Raw genomic sequence first — 22,216 nt, 5'->3', positions numbered from 1 at the left:
TATATGAGGACTTGAACTGTCAGACTGATCACTTAAGCTTTATGTCACTGCAATAATTTGATTATTCTTTTAATAGTACTTATTGATACTTCTCAATATTTTACTCCATGCAAACCACTCTATCAGATGACATATCATATACAAGATATAGCAAGGAACAATTCTTTATCAATATTGTTTCCAGTGTTTTATACTAATTGATTTTACTAAACATGAATTGTAAAATGTTTGACAGTTTTAAGATCAATGCTGGTAGTCTCATAACACAAATTATCTTAATGTTCATCAGTAAGGAAAATCAATGTTTAAAAAAAATTCTCTTCTCTGAACAAATACTAAAATACGTGGAGATAATATTTGAAGAGAAGAGTTTTCTAAATTTTAGCCACGCAAAAAGCTGAATACTCAATATCACTCCAAAAATACACTTCATACAAATGCTTAAAACTGTGAATATAGCTTTAAGTATTCAGAATATGCAGTATTTCTTAACAACGTATGTACATATGGTGAGACCAACCAAGCAACTTTGGTAAATATAATATTAATGATAAAGCATATCTTTACAGTTTACTATAATTAACAGGATTTCTTTTCTTATGAATGAAGTCCATTGTGAAAAGAATGGTCTTCAGATTAAGTAGTTGGGCTGTTTGTCCTCTCTACCTTGTGACTTCATTTTCAACTGATACACAAAAATAAACTGACTTTTCTTGTTGTATAATTTACTCTGTCAAAGGAGGATTGGATTGAGAATATTAAAGGAAAAAAAACTTTATATACAATAAATATTTCTAACATAAGCTTTTGAAATTTAGAGAAGAGTATACTTAATTATACTGATCTATCTACAGGTGCAGTCCCGGGAATTTTTCAAAGGGAGGGCACAAGGTCAGAAGGGAATACAGTTCCAGGAGAAAAGGGCGTAATAACATTATTTAGAAGGGCACACTTCTTTCCTTGAGGAGGGGGGGGGCACCTGTCCCTCCTTGGGTCCGCCCCTGATCTACTTAGACTGTTAGTTTATTTTATCGATTCGAATTGGCAAGTTTAACCTTTGCAGGATCTGAACTGAAAATATAAAGAGATATAACTAAATTCTGCAAAAGCTTATTATCTGCCAAGTCACTTATGACATGCAATAATGCTTCGAACATTTGAGAATATTTCTAATTTTAGTAGACAACTTAGACTGCCTAAAATGTTAGAGTACACCTCACTTCAAGCTAATGAACTTACTGAGATTTTTATTAATTTATATATATTTATGTTCAAATTTTCTTTTCGTGAAACACATTGTATTTTAATACTCCAATAATTGGTATTAATCATGTTTTCTTTTATATAATTTCTCAGTTTCCAGTTTCTGGAAATTGAGAAACCATTTAATGATTAACTGTCATTTTCTCTGTCTATGTAAGAAATTAATCTATGCTGATTTATCACTCAACTTACAGATGAAACCATCTTTGAAGACAAGTCTACAACATATACATTTTCTCCTTCAATACTTTCTGTTTAACAAATTATTATCATAACTATAATTGCTTATTTTATTTTTGGGAGGTGGCAAATGTAACACCGGACTTCATAAAATAACAATCACACAAAACAGCTGTTCAATGTAAATACTAACAAATTAAAGCAATTGAATGAAAATATTAATATGAATCCATAATGTTTGATTAATGTTGAGAAAGACACCTTTTATTTTTTTTAAGTGAAGAGACCAATATATAGCCAGCAGCTAGCAACTCCACAGGCAATTTCCAGTTACTTTTATGTATTTAATCACAGATTTTCTGAACACTGTTCAGCTATTCCTTACATATGTTTTCTTTCTTTTCTTTTCTATAGGAGTGTCCGACAGGTATAGTGAACGAAGATACATTTAAGGACATTTATGCTCAATTTTTTCCTCAAGGAGGTAAGAATAGTTAACTTATTTATTTGTAAAACAATATGACTATCAAGGCAACACAATAAAACAAGAAGAGCAGCTACTATACGAAATTTCAAATAATGTAAATTAAATGAAAATTATATTTATGTACAACCTCACAGAGCTAACATTTGCTCTGTTAAGAAACTCATAACAAAACAAACATTTTCTAATATCTTGAGTGAGTTCTTGCTTTCCATGACACTTTCTTTCTTCTTATTCTTGGAATATATAATTATAAATCATATATATAATTATATATATATATATATATATATATATATATATATTATATATATATATATATATATATAATATATATATATAAATCATTATATGCAGCAGAGTTGTTAGAACATTGGACAAAGTGGTTTGTGGTATTTATTCCAGCTCTTTACATTCTGAGTTCAAATCTCACCTTTTACAAAAGTAACACATTAATAGCAGTCGCTTTTACAGAACCATTTTCTCCAGGTTACTAATTAAAAAGGAGTTGCTGCTGATAGAAAATTTCAAGTTGGTTTGATTAATGAATGATAAATGAACACAACATTCTTGGGATTATTATCTAAAATATATATATATATATATATATATATATAAATATAAATAAATCTGTATTAAGATCCTCTTAAGCAATTATTTCATCCAGGAGCAGAGACAGTGTTTTGATAGTTTCATGGCTTTAGTGAAGCTATAGTTCAAACACAGCGTAAAGGACAAATAAGACAGTTGAAAGACTTTAAGAAAAATTGCTAGCATACATTCACATGTGTGTATGTATGTGTGTGTAATGGATGTAGTATGAACAAACTTTGAAAATGTCATTCATATGTGTTAGTATTTTACAGACAGGAAAGAAAATTTCGAATGCAGTATAGCTGTGAAAACAGCAGAAATAGATTGGGCATTTACTCTTATAAGACAGAAAAAGTTGTCAGCAGGTGGCTATGACCAGCAGGCAGTTAAACAGCCTCTGACAGGAGCTATTTAGTTTAATGGTAGAGCACTCAGCCAGTATCTGATGGATACAGGGTTCAATTTCTGTAGCTGCATGCTAGCAACTTTTTTCTGTCTTATAAGGGTAAACACCTAATCTTTCTCAGCTGTTTTCACAGCTATACTACATTTAAAACTTACTTTCTTGTCAATAATATATATATATATATATATCATCATCATCCTCATCATCGTTTAACGCCCGTTCTCCATGCTAGCATGGGTTGGACGGTTTGACCGGGGATCTGGGAAGCCAGAAGGCTGCACCAGGCTCCGGTCTTATCTGGCAATGTTTCTACAGCTGGATGCCCTTCCTAACGCATGTAGTTACAGGTAATGTTATATGTGGAGTAAAAAGGAATAAGCGGTCTTTGGCTGCTATTTCTAAATTTTCGGTATGTGGTTAAGCCATATAATGATATTCATATATTTTTAGCTGTTAGTATTGACAAGTTCTTAGAGAGTGTGGCCTGTGTGAAACAAGGGAATGCAAAATTAATCTTACCACGTGCTCAATGGTATAAACAAGAGTTAAATTTCTACAGTATATTCCTTGTCACAAAGATATCACCAGACTTCAATTATAAAAGCTCAAACTATTTATTACTTTAAACTTTTAGCTTTCAGAATACTGTCATATGTAAGGATTATTTATTCACATTGTTTTGAATTATTTATGCATTATCTCATAGCTTCCAGATTTCAGTGATGTGTTTGTTTGTTTTTGGAATGACATTGTAGGGTGGGTGTGAGAGGCTGGATCTGGTAAGTTTGAACATAAAACAGGTTGAATAATTGGGCCAGATATGGCCAGTTTAAATACTAATGGGTTAAACAGTGAAATATGAAATAGATATGTCCTATGCATATACTCAAAGAAGATTAATAAAAAGCAGACTACCAATAAAATGGCTGACAGACATTTCCCCAAATGGACATTTCACTAATAGACATTTATACAAATGTACTTATGGCCAAAACTGGCTTCACTCAACACATAAATGAACAAACAGACAACCAGAAAATCTAGTGTTCTTTTAACATATATATAGAATATACATGCAGGAAATTTTATTAAAACAAGTTTCATTTTCAATGATTGTAAGAAAAAATTTACATTGTTTAGAAATAATCAGTATTAATTTCTCCAATTTCACTTTAATGGGTTGCATGTCTGGACTTTTTAGCCATATTCCCAAGCCAAACCAATATCAACCATCTTGCCCTAGATACTGGTGTAGTCAGTTATACAGAGAAAAAGTTTTGCTTGGGAGCTATTTCTACAGAGCTGAAGGTAGTAATTAAAAACAAAAGACTGTGATATTCAAGGAGAAGCAAAGAATTCCTAACACCTGCCCAAATCTGGATAAAACCTGTCTTTGAAAATAGTCTAGAAAATTAAAGAGCCAAATGGCCTGAGAAAGCGACATTAACATTATACAAAACTTATGTGGTGGGTGCCTACTTAATTCTGCTAGTGTTTTTCCTAGGAAAGAAACTCTACTTAGAATAGTACAAAGGTAACAAATGTCACCAGATAGGCTTATTTTAACCAAGAAAATTATATAAAAAATCAGTTAGAGGATCCATGTGACAAACTGAGAAGAGGGAGTTGATAAGAGAACTGGTAGCACAAGGATTGGAATTGATGAAACTCAAAAAGTAGATCTATAAAACTAAAGCTACCTTTTCTACATTTATTTCATGTTCAACCCAACAATCTCCTTATTAATATTTTGTATTGATTCTTCAAAATCCAGGAAATCTGCATTACACTACAGATAGATTTTAGTCCAAACAAGATCATCATGATTGTTTTCACATCTCACCATGCCTCTGTCAAATCTTCAATAGCATTCAAAATTTGACAATGCTGTAACCACCCAATAAATTCATTTACAGTAGGTTTAGCTTCACCATCTAAGAATTTAATAAACTGCTTAACCCTTTCGTTACCAACCTGGCTGAAACTGGCTCTGGCTCTATAGTACAAATGTCTTGTTTTCATAAGTTTTGAATTAAAATCTACCACCAAATCTTAGTCACAATTTATGTTCCTAACACTAGCTTAATGATAACTAAGTTATTTTACTAAATTCTTTGTAATATTTAAAGTAACTGAAAGAAACACAGAGAATCTCAAAATAAAGGTGTACCATAAAATATAAGGTTTGAACATATCAGTAACAACCTGGTCTGAAGATTCAATGAAGCTGGTGGTGTTTGGAGGTAGAAAAGCTATTTAACCCTTTACCATTCAGATTATTCTGTCAAATGTAATGCTTATTTATTCACATTGTTTTGAATTAATCAAGCATCTTTGAGTAGCTTTGAGATTTTCACAATGTGACTGCTTAGTTTTATAAGGACCTTGTAGGGTAGGTGTGAGAGGTTTCATCTGGCTGGATATGGTAGAATATCTAGGCTGGATATGGCCAGTTTGAATGCTGAAGGGTTAAACATCAACTATCAGGTCATCCTGGTTATATTAGGGACTCAGAGTACCATCTTCGAGAAACAAGGCTTTATTCCTAAGACTCTACTTGATCAAACAACTGAATATTCATACATCATTCTCAATAGAAGACACCATCATATCATCTCTATTAACATGTCTTCTATGCTGGCATGGATGGACTGACTGTTTGAAGGAATCTAACAAGGTAAAGGACAGTGCATTGTTTCACTATCTGCTTTAGCAGGATTTCTATAGCTAGATATCCTTCGTAGCATCGCCCCATCAACACACACACACACACACATATATATGTGTTAGAAGTAATAAATCTACTTGAAATATAGTTTTCTTGAGATGACATGAATAAATATTAGATTAAGAATTTAACTCTTGGATTCTATGACTACGTAGACAAATGTTTCTGATATCCTTCTCTGACAATCGCAAAATATATTTTAGTAACAAGAATATGACTACAAAGAATCAATGCAAGTAGATATTAGCTTTTTATATTTACTGAACTGAAATTGATAAATTACTGAAAGTGGGAAGAACATTTTCCAATTTTAAGGAACCTACACAATTTAGAAGACAGTAACATGCTACTGTCTTAATATTTTATTACAAATATATATTGAGATACTTCAACGAAATACAGTGATGTTTCTAACTGCAACAAATGTTATCTCTACATAATTTCAACAGTCATCCTTTCTTGTTTGTTTTAAAATCAGTTTTAGTAATATAAAGCAAACATTATCTTGCTACACACCTTAGATGTATAACAAGATGATATTTTTTAATATTATGTAACATTATTCCAATTGACACTTTTGCTGACCATTAGCAAAATATTTCAACAAATTATTTGTTTAACAGTAATTTCTAAAGATATCAAACAATGTCTTGTCATGCGATTGATTTCTTGGGGTTTTTATCATTTCCAAAACTAAGCTAGAATCTAAGAATGAAATATCATTCTAATCTTTTCATATACATGTCATACATAAATTCCTTTCCATGTGTAGGATTGTTAATCTTACATTAGCTTCTGTCCTTTCCATCTCCCCTTTCATTAGCTGCAGATTTGGCTTTTCTATTCTCTTTAACAATATATAGCTCTTCGTCCTTCTCATCCTCACTTTCAAGACTTAACATTGTATTAAGGACCCCTGAGCCATTACATAATTCTTCTCATCACATTAATGCCACAAATAATACATAAGTATGGGAAAGTAAAAGAATCTCTAAACCAAATATTTGTTCCTTCCTCATTTATGAGCAAGCAGAAAATAACTCTAGTTTCTGAGACAGTTTATTTTATCCACTCTTATTAGTAACCCAATATTCTTAAACACTTCTTTTATTAACCTCTTTCTCTCTTTTTCCCCCCACTAATCTGCATGTGTAGTATTTTACTGCTAATTTAATTTTTAATATAATATATTTTCCATTAAAAAATTTGCCACAACCTGATTCACTCAGCTTTCAATTAAAATGTACAAAGTTATAGCAATATTATTTGAGAATCATAAATATTCAGTGAGTCAGGTTTTGCATAAAGACAAAGTAAACTAAATGATTTAATTACAGAACAGAGGTGATGTAAAGATTAACTGTATAATGTTCAGGAAATGTCTGTTTATCTTTCATAAAATCTGTGAAATCTAACTGTTTTAGAAGGTCAAACATCTTTTCATTACAGTAAAATATAAAAGTTGTGATAAAATTATGTTAATTGATCTTTTAAAAAGATTATACGACTAAATTTACTTTTCAAAACTATTGGAAATATTATAGGAAATGTTATCAGTTAAAATAATGTAAAGTTACTGAATGAAATTATTAATGCAGTCTACTTGAAGCTGTATGCTATACGCTGAATACAAAATACTATTTCCCTACATAAGCACAAAGCTTAAGAATTATAATGGAAGCATAATATGGTGTTATTATAGCTAAGCCATTCACAATGGTATTAACAATATAAGTGAACTGGTTTCAATCTGGAATTGAAACTGAGTCACAACTTATAGACTCAACTACAACATCAGATAATAATAAATTTGATTCATTTCTCTGATTTCATTTTATTGTAAGATTCAAGACATTTCAGTGAATTTATTTTTATTAAATAAAATTATTCAATTTTCTTTATATTTTCTTTCGAGACTGATTTAACAATAATTCATTAGATAATTTCCTAGGGAGGAATATTACTGAAGGAAAATCAATAACAGAAACCGTTTCTAAAGGACTGTACAACAATGATCTTTTGTAACATACTCTTGAGATATATCTATCAGATTACAAAGCTCATTCACATTGTTGCTGCTGACAAATTTATAACAACAACATCAACTACTACTACTAATAATAATAATAATAACACCAGCAACAATGATCAGAAGTAATATTGGTAAAAATCAATGATAGCTAGACTAAATAACTTTTGCAATATAAGTTTTTGGTATTGTGTTTAGTTCTGAATTGTTAATGTAAAATTTAAATGTTTCCTTCAGATATTTATTATATTTATTTACAGAGCTTAAATTCTATCTTATATCAATGTTAAATTGATTAAGAGAAATTTTTTGGTTGTTTTTGCATTTAAATTCAACTCAAAAAATTTTTTGTTGACTTTATTTGTAGTTTTCAAAAGTTTGGCTTTCTGGTAAAAAAAACAAAAATTTCCAATAAAAAAGAATAATCTATACTGGTATCTATAATAATTTACTGCCAAAACATTTTGTTGTAGTAATCCAACATTTATTTGAACCTTAAATCATTTTATAAATCTCAATAGTTAAGATATAAACTGAAATACATAACAGTTATTGATATTGGCAAGAAATGTTAGCACAAGGCCAGCAATTTCAGGGGAGAGAATAAGTCAATTACATCTACTCCAGTGCACAACTGGTACTTATTTTATCAACCCCCAAAAGGACGAAAGGTAAAGCTAACCTTGACAGAATTTGAACTCAGAACTTAAAGACAGATGAAAGCTCTTAAGCATTTCGTCCAATGTGCTAATGAGTCTCTCAGCTTGTCACCTTATAATTGTTACTAATATTTACAGCAAATAGTAAACAGTTAATTACCTACAAAATTAAGCCATAACATAAGTTTGATTCTTATAGCGAGTGATACCACATTTTTAACATTCTAGAGACAGCCATAAACATCACAACCTCATTTTCAAAAAGAAGAAACATTTCATTTTGCAATTGTGAATTCTATCTAGCCAACCTCCTTTTTCAATCCTTCCTCAAATCTAACAACTCTATCATTTTCTATTTTATATTCTGTTCCTATTTCTCTTGCCATCTCTTTCATCAACTACTGATTGGGCTTTACTATTCTCTTTAACAATGTATGCCTCTTCATCCTTCTCATCTTCACTGCCAAGACTTAATGACATCGTATTAAAGCCTCTGAGATATGACAATTCTTCTCATCACATTAATGATACAAATATTACTTATGAGGAAATAAAATGGTATATAACATAGTATAATTTCTGCAGGATAATGTCTTATGAGAGAGAGAGAGAGAGAGAATTCGAAGCAGTTATATTACTGCAGAATGTAAATTCCCTAGTTTCAGGAGAAACAGGCATAACTGGATGTAATGTATATAAAGAATTTAAAGGATGTTGTACTAAATGAAGTATGAGAAAAACAAAAACCCAGCAGTAATTGTTAGTGACCCCCACATCTAAAGAAAAGGGGAGACAATCATAGCAGCTTGTCAAGAAATCATAAAATTAATTCATATGCTTCAGGAATAATCTTCGTTTTCAGGCAAGGTGACACAGCTACAAACATATTTGGATTTTATTGGACATTGCCAGTGAAAGAAGCCTACTAATCAAGGGATCTTACATTTACCCATTTTATTGAATTTAAATATTGAAGACAGATTTCATTGGAGTCTATAATCTGGTTTGGAATTCTACTTAAATGTATCATTAATATTGTTACTGTTAGAGAAAATTGACATGGTTATCACAACTTGCATTTTTTGCAACAAACACAGAAGGCAAGTGGTCTTAATTAATAAAAATAGCTAGCATGATACAATTTTTTTTCAGTGCTCTTAATTAAAAAAAAAATGTACTTTTTGGTTTTGATCATGATCAGAACATGAGGATTGTAATGATTTAGCGTGTGTAGGAATCATATAAAAATTATATGTGTGACTCTGTGTAGAATTTTGAGTGTAACATAATATAAAGCTTTTACTGTTTCTTAATATTCTAACCATTCCTACTTTTTGTTTATCTTATCCAGATTCCAGCAATTATGCACATTATGTATTCAATGCATTTGACCATGACCATAGTGGCTCAGTTAATTTTGAGGTAAGATTTACATCTTATAAATACATCCAATATGTTTTCCTTTAACTTGCTACATTCCCTACCACTGCCAACAGACGCACACATACACACACACACATGTGCACCATGGTGGAGAAAAAGTTTGGGATGGATTTAAGACACTGTTTTCTTCTGTAAAACTTGGTTTCACGGCACGTGGAAAAAGGATGAAAGTTATTTTGGGAGTTAATCTGCAACAATTATTTTCTATTTCGTTAGTGACGGAAACACTCATCTCTTTCAGCTTACAGGTTAAGTAGTATCTAATTTAGTAAAGGTGAGTGGTGCACAGTAGAGTTAATCACTCAATAATTGCTAATTACATTACTAATGACCTTGAGAAAGAATGAATATCACAATTCTCAGGTAATTATCCTCTTAAATCAATATTACTAGTTTGTATTTAACAGCTGATGTTAAAAGTGAAATATTTATTATCACATATATTTGGAGCTGACTTGTAATTCAACACAAATGTGTCTGTCTATATATTGTTTACATTTTATCCAGTCTGTGTTTCTAACTTCCATGTTGTAACATTCATAAAATGAACATAAACTACTAAATGTCATAAGATCAAATATAGGTGCAGGAGTGGCTGTGTGGTAAGTAGCTTGTTTACCAACCACATGGTTCTGGGTTCAGGCCCACTGCATGATACTTTGAGCAAATATCTTCTACTACTCGGGCCAACCAAAGCCTTGTGAGTGGATTTGGTTGACAGAAACAGAAAAAAGCCATCGTATATATATGTGTGTGTGTGTGTGTGTGTGTGTATGTGTTTGTGTGTCTGTGTTTGTCCTCCCAACATTGCTTGACAACCGATGCTGGTGTGTTACATCCCTGTAACTTAGTGGTTCGGCAAAAGAGACCAATAGAATAAGTACTAGGCTTACAAAGAATAAGTCTTGGGGTCGATTTGCTCAACTAAAAAGGTGGTGCTCCAGCATGGCCACAGTCTGAAACAAGTAGAACTTTAGAAAAAAAAGAAATCCTTTACAAGTCTGTCCTTTACAGGTTGTAGTAAATGTACAACAAGATGGATTTACCATATATATACACACATACAAGGACACATATGGAGACATGGATCCACACATATAGAAATGCACATCCATCCACATACAAACGTGGTACATAGTTGCAAAACACACACATACACAAGGAGAAAGAGGTGCATACATATACAAACACGCACTCACACACATACATAGAAAATACACAAACACGGACATGCAAGCACTTGAATATACAGGATACAGATGCACACACACATATATACATGCACACATACATACACACATACGTGCATGCACAGGCACACACACACACGCAGACTATTGAAAATTTTAGGAAAGATATAAGTGGAAATTTTAACGGTGAGCGCGTTGAATTATAAGGCACAAAAAGAAAATGACTCTACCCAGACACAACAGGAACTTTAAATATTCTTTAAGTAGACTCAGAGAAGATGATGTGGTAGAAATATACTTTGAAAACAAACTGGCCTATTGATGTGTTGCATTAGGATTCGTAGAGACAATAACCAATTACACATATCGAGTCTAATTGATAAACATACAAATAATTACTGACAACATGCATTATGATTGTGTTTCTAAGTTTAAAAAAATTTCATATCAAATAAATTAACATCATTAACATCAGAGTAACAACAATATTAATAATGAAATAATATATTTAATTTTGGTGCCATATAGAGCTGTTTTTTTTTTTTAAACATTCTGCGAGAAATAAATTAAATTCTGAAAATATTGACCTTTTCATGGTGTGTCAGAGATGATGCTTTTACTTAAATGTAAAGCAATAATTCAGAACTGTGTCACAAGAACTGTGCCCTATCAAGACTGCGAAAATTGAGGTGTAGGTTAAACCCCAGTGCAATACATTAACATTATTTCTAAATTACCAATTTATTATTATGTGTAAATCTAATTAGTTTTCCCTAATATTATTATATATATATATTAGTCCAACCCATGCTAGCATGGAAAGCGGACGTTAAATGATGATGATGATGATTTTATTTTCTCTTTGTTTCTTTCTGTGGAAAAGCATAGGCTCAAAACATTAAAGACTTTATCACTTTCCGAGCATTATACTAACACATCTGTTTGTTGTCTACACCACCTGTCTTCATCTTTTGTTTGTTTTTTTTTGTGAATTCTCCCCTATATATATATACATGGACATCATTATTTAAGTCTACATTTTCCATGCATTAGACGGGACCCATTGAGGTAACAGCCGTCACACCTGCCCTTCATGCCACCAATCAGTACTTGTTTTCTCAGTGGTTAGAGTATCAGGCTCACAACCATGAGGTAGTGAGTTTGATTACCAGACCAGGCTGTGTGTTGTGTCCTTGAACAAGACACTTTCTTTCACGTTGCTCCAGTTCACACAGCTTTAGAAATGGGTTGCAATGTCAATGGAGCCAAGCTGTATTGGCCTGTACCCATCTCCTTAGATAACACTGATGGTGTAGAGAGGAGAGGCTGATATGCATGGGCAACTGCTGGTCTTCCATAAACAACCTTGTCTGGACTTGTGCTTCGGAGGATAACTTTCTAGGCGCAATCCCGTGGTCATTTATGACTGAAGCCGGTCTAACCACACATGTGCTGTTGGCGATTTCTTTTCCTTCTTTGGACTTTCCCTTCTCCTTTCTGATGAAGAGCTATACTCAAAACGTCAAACTTTCTCCTTTCATCAAGCATCAACCTAATAGATTCTTTGTGCATGTTCTGTTGTTGTCTGTTAATTTTATTATTCAATTTTTAATTGATTGTTTATTTGAATTCACTATATATATATATATATATATATATATATATCATCATCATCATCATCATCATTGTTTAGCGTCCGTTTTCCATGCTAGCATGGGTTGGACGGTTCTACTGGGGTCTGTGAAGCCAGAAGGCATCATCAGGCCCAGTCAAATCTGGCAGTGTTTCTACGGCTGGATGCCCTTCCTAACGCCAACCACTCCGTGAGTGTAGTGGGTGATTTTTATGTGCCACCCGCACTGGTGCCAGACAGAGCTGGCAAACGGCCACGAACGGATGGTGCTTTTTATGTGCCACCGGCACGAGGGCCAGGCGAGGCTGGCAATGGACACGAAACAGGGCGGTGCTGGCAACGGTCGCGAAACGGAAAGTTCTCTTACATGCCACCGGCACTGGTAACACATCTGCAATTTCCATTGATCGATTTCCATTGATCGATTTCGATTCTGATCATCACTTGCCTCAACGGGTCTTCACAAGCAGAGTTTTGACATGCCACCGGCACTGGTAGCACATCCGCAATTTCCATTGATATATATATATATACACATGCATACATATATATGTATATATATATGCAATTAATAAAAAAAACTGGAGAAATAAAAACAAGAAAAAAATAACAACATGGTACATGTAAAGTATTAATAAGACACTCAGAAAACGAAAGAAAGTGTGGTTGTTTTATGTTTTGAGCAAAGCTCTTCTTCAGAAACAGGAGACAGAGGAAAGTCCAAGAGAAAAGGAAGAAGAAGGAAATATAGACACTTAAATATACATGCACAAGCACATGTGAAAAACAAAGCAAATGTTCCAAAATGAACTGTAATGCATAAATCATTAATTTTTATTAAGGATTAAACATTTGTTCATGCATACAAATTTCTTTCTTTTATACTTTACAGGAATTTGTCATGGGGCTTTCAGTATTATCTCGAGGCACATTGCAAGAAAGACTTCAATGGGCGTTTAATCTCTATGATATAAATGGAGATGGGATAATTACAAAAGACGAAATGATGGATATAGTATCTGCAATATATGAAATGATGGGCCGTTTTACTGAGCCTTCTGTGGATGAAAATACGGCAAGAGAGCATGTTGACAGGGTTTTTTCAGTAAGTATCCATTTATGAGTTATTTGCAGCAGTAAGAAAGTAAACAAATATGTAACACAAAAAAAAAAGCAAAAAAAAAAATTCTTTCTGGTTCTGTACTCACAGGCAATAGTTATAGAGGAACTCAACCATTTCCTCTCTCACATTCAACATTATTGGTTTGGTCTTCCTGAAGGTGGCGAGCTGGCAGAATCGGTAGCACGCCGGACGAAATGCGCAGCCGTATTTCGTCTGCCGTTATGTTCTGAGTTCAAATTCCGCCGAGGTCGACTTTGCCTTTCATCCTTTCGGGGTCGATAAATTAAATACCAGTTACGCACTGGGGTCAATATAATCAACTTAATCCATTTGTCTGTCCTTGTTTGTCCCCTCTGTGTTTAGCCCCTCGTGGGTAGTAAAGACACAGGTGGTAAGGCTGGCCATCAAGTATCTTTTTTTTTCTCTCTGTCTTCTTGCTTTCTTCCAGTCTCATGGGTGTCTCTATGTGCTCCAGGTTTTGTCTTTGTATATGATATCAAATTAACTTAGCCTGTTGTTTCTAATGTTGTTAAGAAGCTTTCTGGTGGTCTATACTATCTAAGAAATTTGATGCTGGTCACTGTCTGTACCTAAAAAGACACTTTTAGTATTCATCTGAGGAACCACGTCTCTGCAGCATTGATAATACATTTGCACTTGTTAACTGATGTTCACACAATCATATGTAAAGCTGAATACAATGTACTACCCCTAAGAATGTAGCTACATATTTTACATTTTGAATTCAAAGCCCACTACAATCAACTTTTGGCAAATATAGAAAACTAGCCACTTGTGTATGCCATGTTTTTTTATTTTTAATGACTAAATGTCATTTCCATCACCCACCACTTCATAGCATAGACAGAGTGACTTATTTCTTTATTGCCCACAAGGGGCTAAACATAGAGGGGACAAACAATGAGACAAAGGGGTGAAGTCGATTATATCGACCCTAGTGCATAACTGGTACTTAATTTATCGACCCCAAAAGGATGAAAGGCAAAGTCGACCTCAGCAGAATTTGAACTCAGAACCAGATGGCATGGGCTAGGTTTTCTTTTTAGAGTTGTTCTTCCAGCTGAGTCCCCTGCCCTGCGAATAAATGAAGCTATGCAGCCTACATGTCCTCCATTCATGCCTTCCATTTTATGGCATGATATCTACTATTGGATAACATTCCTATCACCAACCACTTTACAGCATGAACCAAGATGTTTTATTCCATAAGTTCCAGGCATAACATGTGGTAGAGGAAATACCATTTTTTCTCCATATCTATTTCTCCATAAGGGAAATACCTATATAGATGCATTTCCAGCATCTATGTTGGAAATGCACATGTGAATAGAAGAGAGAGAGGTGGGTTACAATACACAACAGCATTTTATTGATCAGCGGTTAAAATGGTTTTTTGTTGTTTGTTTTGGATTTTTTTTTTGTGTGTATTGACAAACAAATTGTGTCCTGGATGTAACTTGCAAAAGTTTGCTTTGAAATACATTCAGTACAAAAAAGCAAAGTTCTCTAAAAATGTTAATCTTCAGACACTGGTTAATATCGAAAACAAATGCTACATTTGTAAAAATGAAATTGAGAAAGCATACAAACTCAAACTGTGATTTCAGCTGATTTTGTTGGCTTTTGGTTTTCGTACCAACCTTTTCACAGTCAGATGTGTATTTTACCAAATAGAATTTACCATATTCTGATCTGATTATACCATTTTGAGTTGTTTCAATGGGGCGAAAGTGTTTTGTTCTTCATAATTATTTTGAATTGTTGCCATTCTTTCCTTCAGAGAATCTGTATTGGCTCTAATTTGTTCTTATGGACAATTAGCAATAACAAATGACAGAAGCTTATTTTTTTGAAATAGCAATGAATTCGTCCAGATTTGTAACAGGTTCCTTCATCTGCAAGGTTTTCCGCCAGACAGTATTTTTCACATCACTACCATTCCATCATTCTCACCTCTTCCATGTGATGTAGCAAAATAATTCCATTTAGCTGAAGCACCATGATTTCTTTGATGAAATGGCAAATTTGTGAATGCACACTGGTTTTTGAATTGGCTGAAAGGTCTATCTGATGAGCCTTTGCACTTTCCAACCCCTTTACTACACAGATTGTTGATTACAAACTTATTGCAGAAAAAGACCCTATTCTTGATGTGTTCTAAATCACTCTGAGGGATCAAAGTGAGAAAATAAGATATGAGAATATGATATTTTCCCTCTAGAAATTATAACTTGAAAACCATAAAAGTTATTCCAAGTCTCTCTTATGTCCCCTTTATTTGTCCCTTTTTAATGTTAGGACCAAAGTCTGTTATGATAATCAATACTTCAAACATGATGATGATATTTACCTTTGATTATTTTTTTTTTATGTGATTCTTATTTCTTTCTTTTTGTGTTTGTTTTAAAGAAAATGGATCTAAATAAAGATGGTGTTATATCACTCGAAGAATTTATGGATACATGTCGGACAGTAAGTAACAAACATAAGATTTTTCTACTCAAAAACAACTTTCAAATGTCAACTTCATTCTCTTATATTTCAATTTATATACCAATTTCATCTTTTTGTTACTAACATTTGGCTTAGTAACAAATGCAGCCTTCTCTCTTGCCTCCCTTTTCGTCCTTTTCAAGCCTAGGTTTCCCAGATTCTGTGGCGTATGTGTTCCCCCCAGCCGGACGGAACGCCAGTCCATCGCAGTTTTACTCAAGAAACAGGAAGAAAGAGTGAGAGAAAGTTGTGGCGAAAGAGTATAACAGGGCCCCCCCCCCGCCAGGCGGAGCTTCATGGAGCTTTAGGTGTTTTTGCTCAATAAGCACACACAATGCCTGGTCTGGGAATTGAAACAGCAATCCTCCAACTGCGAGTCCGCTGCCCTAACCACTGGGCCATTGTGCCACTACTTCTCTCTTGCACACTACACTTGATCCATACATATATACAAAGGGGTGCTGAAAAGTTCCTGGCTTTAACCCTTGACCATATCAGGTCAAAATATTCTCCCTGTTTCGTGTTCAAACATGGCCAGATCCAGCCTTTCACACCAGCCTTACAATGTCATTCAAAAAAATAAACAATCACATCATCAAAATCTCAAAGCTACAAAATAATGATTAGTTGAAAATAGTTTGGATAAATAAACATTACATTTGACAGAGTAATCTGATTGCTAAAGGGTCAAGGGTATTACAATTGGGCCTCCAACCATGTCTAACCTTTCAAGTTCTTTTACAGGGTTTAGAAAAACTGAAGGACTGCTGCAATAAGTGTGTAAATCTGAGAGGAGAACATGTTGAATAAAACAATATTTAATCCAAAACCAGGAACTTTTCAACACCCTCTCGTATACTTGAACACACTTACTAAATAGTCACACTGATTCTTATACCAACCATGTTTCTGAAGCAAAAACCTAAACAGTTTAAGAGAAATTTGTTTTGACAGACGGGAGTCCTCTGGCTGTTTATTGTTGCCAAACAATATTCACCAACCACACCATTCTGTAAGGTGATAACACTTCTACATGGGGTCTTGACCTACTGAAAAAAACAACTAAATGCATCAAGAACAACACTATCCAAAATATCATCGCAAAAATGAAAAGCTGTTTGCTCAATTGGAATGCCTTTCATCAGAGATCTATTTGCTCAAAGCTAAACTGAGCTGAACAATAAGTTTACTTTGAGACAATAATGCAAGGTTTTTGCATAGCAGATTGACTTGCTAAACATAGCAACCAAATTTCACTCAAATTGCATCCTACCATCTTAAATCAGGAATGGGGACATTAACTGATGTAAACTTAATATAAAAAAGAATACTATATTTTATACACACACACACACACACATACATACATACATACACACATATGCAACATACACTAGGAGCAAAGCCTCCAAGAGGACAGTGATTCTCCTCATGTAGATATAATGGTAACACTCAGAATTATATTAGTGAAATTCATCTTCTATAAAATTACACACACACACACACACATCTTTGGGTTGGGGGTTATTTTCTTTGATTTTTCTTTGTTTCAATTCTAAATATATTATTGTTTTTTTTTTCTTTTTCTTCTTTTGTTTTCTTGCCAGGACCCAGTTGTAGTTCAGTCTCTTGCAGTTCTTGATACTGAAATTATGATCTGACTTCAACAAAATAAATGGTACTTCAAACAGCACCACCAGAAATTAGTTTTCCCATTAGATTATTTATCCCAGCCATCTTTTAATTTCAGAACACTTTATCCTTCCACTCTATAGTAATAAAACCTCTTTGAATGATTTTAAATTCTAAATTCACCAAAAAAAAAGAAAAAAAGAAATAAAACATTCTAAAGAAAATAGTATAACTTTGTAGCAATAAATTCATCTTGTTTTAAGATCATCATCGTTTAATGTCTGACCTTCATGCTAGGATAGGTTAGGTGGATCAACAGGATCCAACTGTGATGAGAAGCTTTGTTTGCTTTGACATGGTTTCTATGCCTGGATGCCCATCTTTATGTCAACCACTTTACAGAGTGTATTTGGTGGTTTTTGTGTGGCACCAGCACTAATGAGGTTACCAAGTAACTCACAAAACTAAAAAGGCCTCTTCAACTGAGTAGATCTACAGAAGAAAGAAAGTGGGTGGTTTTATGCTATGCATTGAAATACTAAGGTATGATTGGAGGGGACAAAAACAGGTTTCTTGCAGTAGAGGAGATATATGTCTCTCTTTACTCTTTTATTTGTTTCAGTCATTTGACTGTGGCCGTGCTGGAGCACCACTTTCAGTCAAGCAAATCGACCCCAGGACTTACTCTTTGTAAGCCTAGTACTTATTCTATCGGTCTCTTTTGCCAAACTGCTAAGTTACAGAGACGTAAACACACCAGCATCGGTTGTCAAGCGATGTTGGGGGACAAACACAGACACACAAGCATATACACACACATATATATACATATATACAACAGGCTTCTTTCAGTTTCTGTCTACCAAATCCACTCACAAGGCTTTGGTCGGCCCGAGGCTATAGTAGAAGGTGCCACGCAGTGGGACTGAACCCGGAACCATGTGGTTGGTAAGCAAGCAACTTACCACACAGCCACTCCTACGCCTATGTGTCTATGTCACATTATGTATGGGTTGGCAGAATTAATCAGGGTGATGATAAGGCATCACAGTGAGCCCTCAAGGTGAACTGAAGGGAGCATAAGGGCAAAAGATCAGGAACAGTGTGTTGGCAAATGCTGCAAGAATGCTGGAGGGAGAGAGATGGAGTAAAGATTAATGGTGAACTAATGAGAGCAAATGTATTTTGATCAGCTAACTTGATTAACTATATCTTTTATACTGATGTAGTTTTTTAACAAAAAACAGTTTTGATATTTTACATCACAAATTTTCACAAGTGAAATTAAATTCAAGACTGAGTTTTCATGGTTTAGCATTTTCTTAAGAAGACAACCCATCTCAGAGAATCTGCTTCTAATAAATCATTTATAGGAATAGAGTGGGTCATCAAGACCTATAAAGCATGGTCTATGCTACCATGTTTTACTGGAAAAATTTATTCAGAATTTATCTGATCTAGAATTATTTATCACAGCAAATGACTGAAACATTTGAATAATACCTAATTTTGTAGTATTGATTGCTGGAAAATAGAATACTTATAGCAAATTGGCATCAAATGAGAAGATAATTCAAAATACCATCTTACCCTGTTCATATATAATACATTTTTTCCTCGGATAAAAGGAAATTTAATCAAGTTAAACTAAATTATAAACAAATATAATATTTTAAAATGTTATTTTGCACAAGACTTATGCTAAGAATATACAGAATTGATGCAGAGTGTTTCTTCAAATCATTTTCACATCAACACAGCTTGGGCTGAATCAATACCAACATTATTTTCTCTTTGTTATTTGTATGTGTGCTTAATCTTAATACAATTTGTTTGCACTTAATTTTCTTTGCCCAGAAAATATATATCGAGTGCTGACAAAATCTTCTATATCCTAGATTACTTTCCCATGTCTTCCCATTACTTACATGCTTTTGAAGAATATATATATATATATATTATATATCTATATATTATATATATCTATATAATATATATACATTATATATTCATATATTATATATTCATATATTATATATATATTATATGTATAAATATTATATATATATATCATATATATAAATATTATATATATATATATCATATATATATATATATATATATATATCGTATATATATATATATTATTATATATATATTGTATATATATATTATATATATATATCATATATATATTATATATATCATATATATATTATATATCATATATATATATATATATATATATCATATATATATATTATATATATATATCATATATATTATATATATAAATATTTTATATATAAATATTATATATATATAAATATCATATATATATAAATATCATATATATATATATATAAATATTATATATATATAAATATCATATATATATATATATAAATATTATATATATATATATATATATATATATATATATATAGAGAGAGAGAGAGAGAGAGAGAGTTTAGACACCTTGTTTATTGTTTTACAAATTTTTCTATGAAACAAGTAATAACCTCCATAACATAGAATCTTAACCACAAAGAACAGAAGTTAAAAATATCTTAAGTATTCACCCCTCTTCTTTAACCCGTCCCCTCCTATAACATGAAGTAATTGCAGTTGCCTGAATTTCCCTCTGGGAATGTTAAGCTAATGCTTTTTACTTAACATACATTTCTACAAGAATTACAAGCGAAGGATGGTCACAACTGGAGTGTCTCTGATCGTATATCAGCTGGATTACAATTAATGCTGATCACTCCTAACTGCTTGTAATAAAAAGTAAAGTATATTTAATGGAATGGAACACCTTTTTTTATAATGGTTTTATCACAGTTTCTGTTGTGATTATGAAGGATTAATACATGCTGAATAAGAAATCAGCCTTTTATTTTCCAAATTTCCTGCCACTGATGTTAAAATCTTAATGTTGTGCAAAATAAGGAGCCACTTAAAATTTTAACATCAACCTTTCTGAGCAAGAAAATGTTTTGAATCTGATGTTGCACCTCCCATTTCATGCAAATTATTAGACAAACCTTTACTTAACCCTTAAACAACCATCATGTTTATTGGCTCATTATGCCCGAGTGTCAATCTACACACTCAAGTATACTTTCAACTAATTTTAAAGTTATATTACTGAAACTTTACTAATCCTAATCCAAAAATAATAAATTTAACACAAATCAGCAAACTATAAAGCCAATTTTATTGATCTTTTATCTAACATTTACACAGTTCATTAAAAGAATATTAATTTACAAAGATGTGGCTATAAAACAATTTTAATTCAATTTGTAACTGATTGTTTGTAATATTTGAAATGTCATTAAAGAAATATTAATTTATCAAAACTTGTGCCAAAGAAATAACAAAATTAAGCAATAACAAAAATTTTAATTTCTCTTTCTTTAACAGGATGAAAACATCACCAAAGGCATGGCCATATTTGATACAGTTCTTTGACAAATTCCAGCATAAAATGTACATAAAACCAAACACCAATAATGAAAATCTCATGTTGCAGTCTTTTCTTTTAAATTATTCAGACATGTAAATACATTTAATTAAATGTTCTCAAAATATTTTTGGGGAACAATATGCACAGAACATTATAATAATGAAACAGGGAAATATCTTCCTACAGATTGAAGTGGTGGAATATCAAAGATTTATGCAAAGAAAGCATAAAATATATGCAAAAGAAAAAAAAAAGAAGACAAACAAAGAGAAAGAGAGATGGAAGACTTCAGAAAGAAATAAAACGACATGAGCTGGCAAAAAAAAAAAAAAAGTTTCATGAAATCCTATATATACATCACTACTGTATATCACAGCAAAATAACTCAATTCTAATTTCCATTTCACGAAGTGACCACAACAAAATGAAAAAAAAAAAAAAGAAAAAAATATGAAAGAAAAATAACATTCATTCTCTTTAATTTTTGCAATATTTATTTTGTCCTCTAAAAGAAACTATTACTTACTAAAGAAGAATATAGTGTGTGGGTGTATATGTGTGTGTATATTTACATACACAAATATATATATTATAGTATATATAAACACATTAAATATATACATATATTTCATATATGTTTATGCTGTATCTAATTATATTACATACATATTAATATATATATATATATACATACATATTAATATATATATATATATATATATATATATACATACATATTAATATATATATATATATATATACATACATATTAATATATATAAATATATATACATACATATAATATATATAATATATATATATATTTATATATATATAGGCACACACAGGAAACTCAGTCATAAAAG

General features: G+C 32.3%; 1 protein-coding gene across 8 annotated transcripts in view; it reads left to right on the top strand.

Annotated features, from left to right (window-relative positions):
- Nucleotides 1–21,775, top strand: part of LOC115219879 (Kv channel-interacting protein 4) — a 448,057-nt gene extending 426,282 nt beyond the window's left edge. For 6 of the 8 annotated variants that reach the window (XM_036509691.1, XM_036509693.1, XM_036509689.1 and 3 more), the window contains 6 exons: nt 1,858–1,927; nt 9,695–9,765; nt 13,502–13,714; nt 16,163–16,225; nt 17,854–17,924; nt 21,308–21,775. In XM_036509691.1, coding sequence (XP_036365584.1) covers nt 1,858–1,927; nt 9,695–9,765; nt 13,502–13,714; nt 16,163–16,225; nt 17,854–17,907 — 471 coding nt within the window. In that variant the 3' untranslated portion in view covers nt 17,908–17,924; nt 21,308–21,775. The remainder of the gene's footprint in view (nt 1–1,857; nt 1,928–9,694; nt 9,766–13,501; nt 13,715–16,162; nt 16,226–17,853; nt 17,925–21,307) is intronic. The other 2 variants (XM_029790179.2, XM_036509690.1) reach the window with 2 other exon arrangements.
- Nucleotides 21,776–22,216: the final 441 nt, after the last annotated feature.

The sequence above is a fragment of the Octopus sinensis genome, linkage group LG15 (assembly GCF_006345805.1).
Source record: "Octopus sinensis linkage group LG15, ASM634580v1, whole genome shotgun sequence".
NCBI classification, from domain to species: domain Eukaryota; kingdom Metazoa; phylum Mollusca; class Cephalopoda; order Octopoda; family Octopodidae; genus Octopus; species Octopus sinensis.
This window is presented reverse-complemented; position numbering and strand designations above follow the sequence as displayed.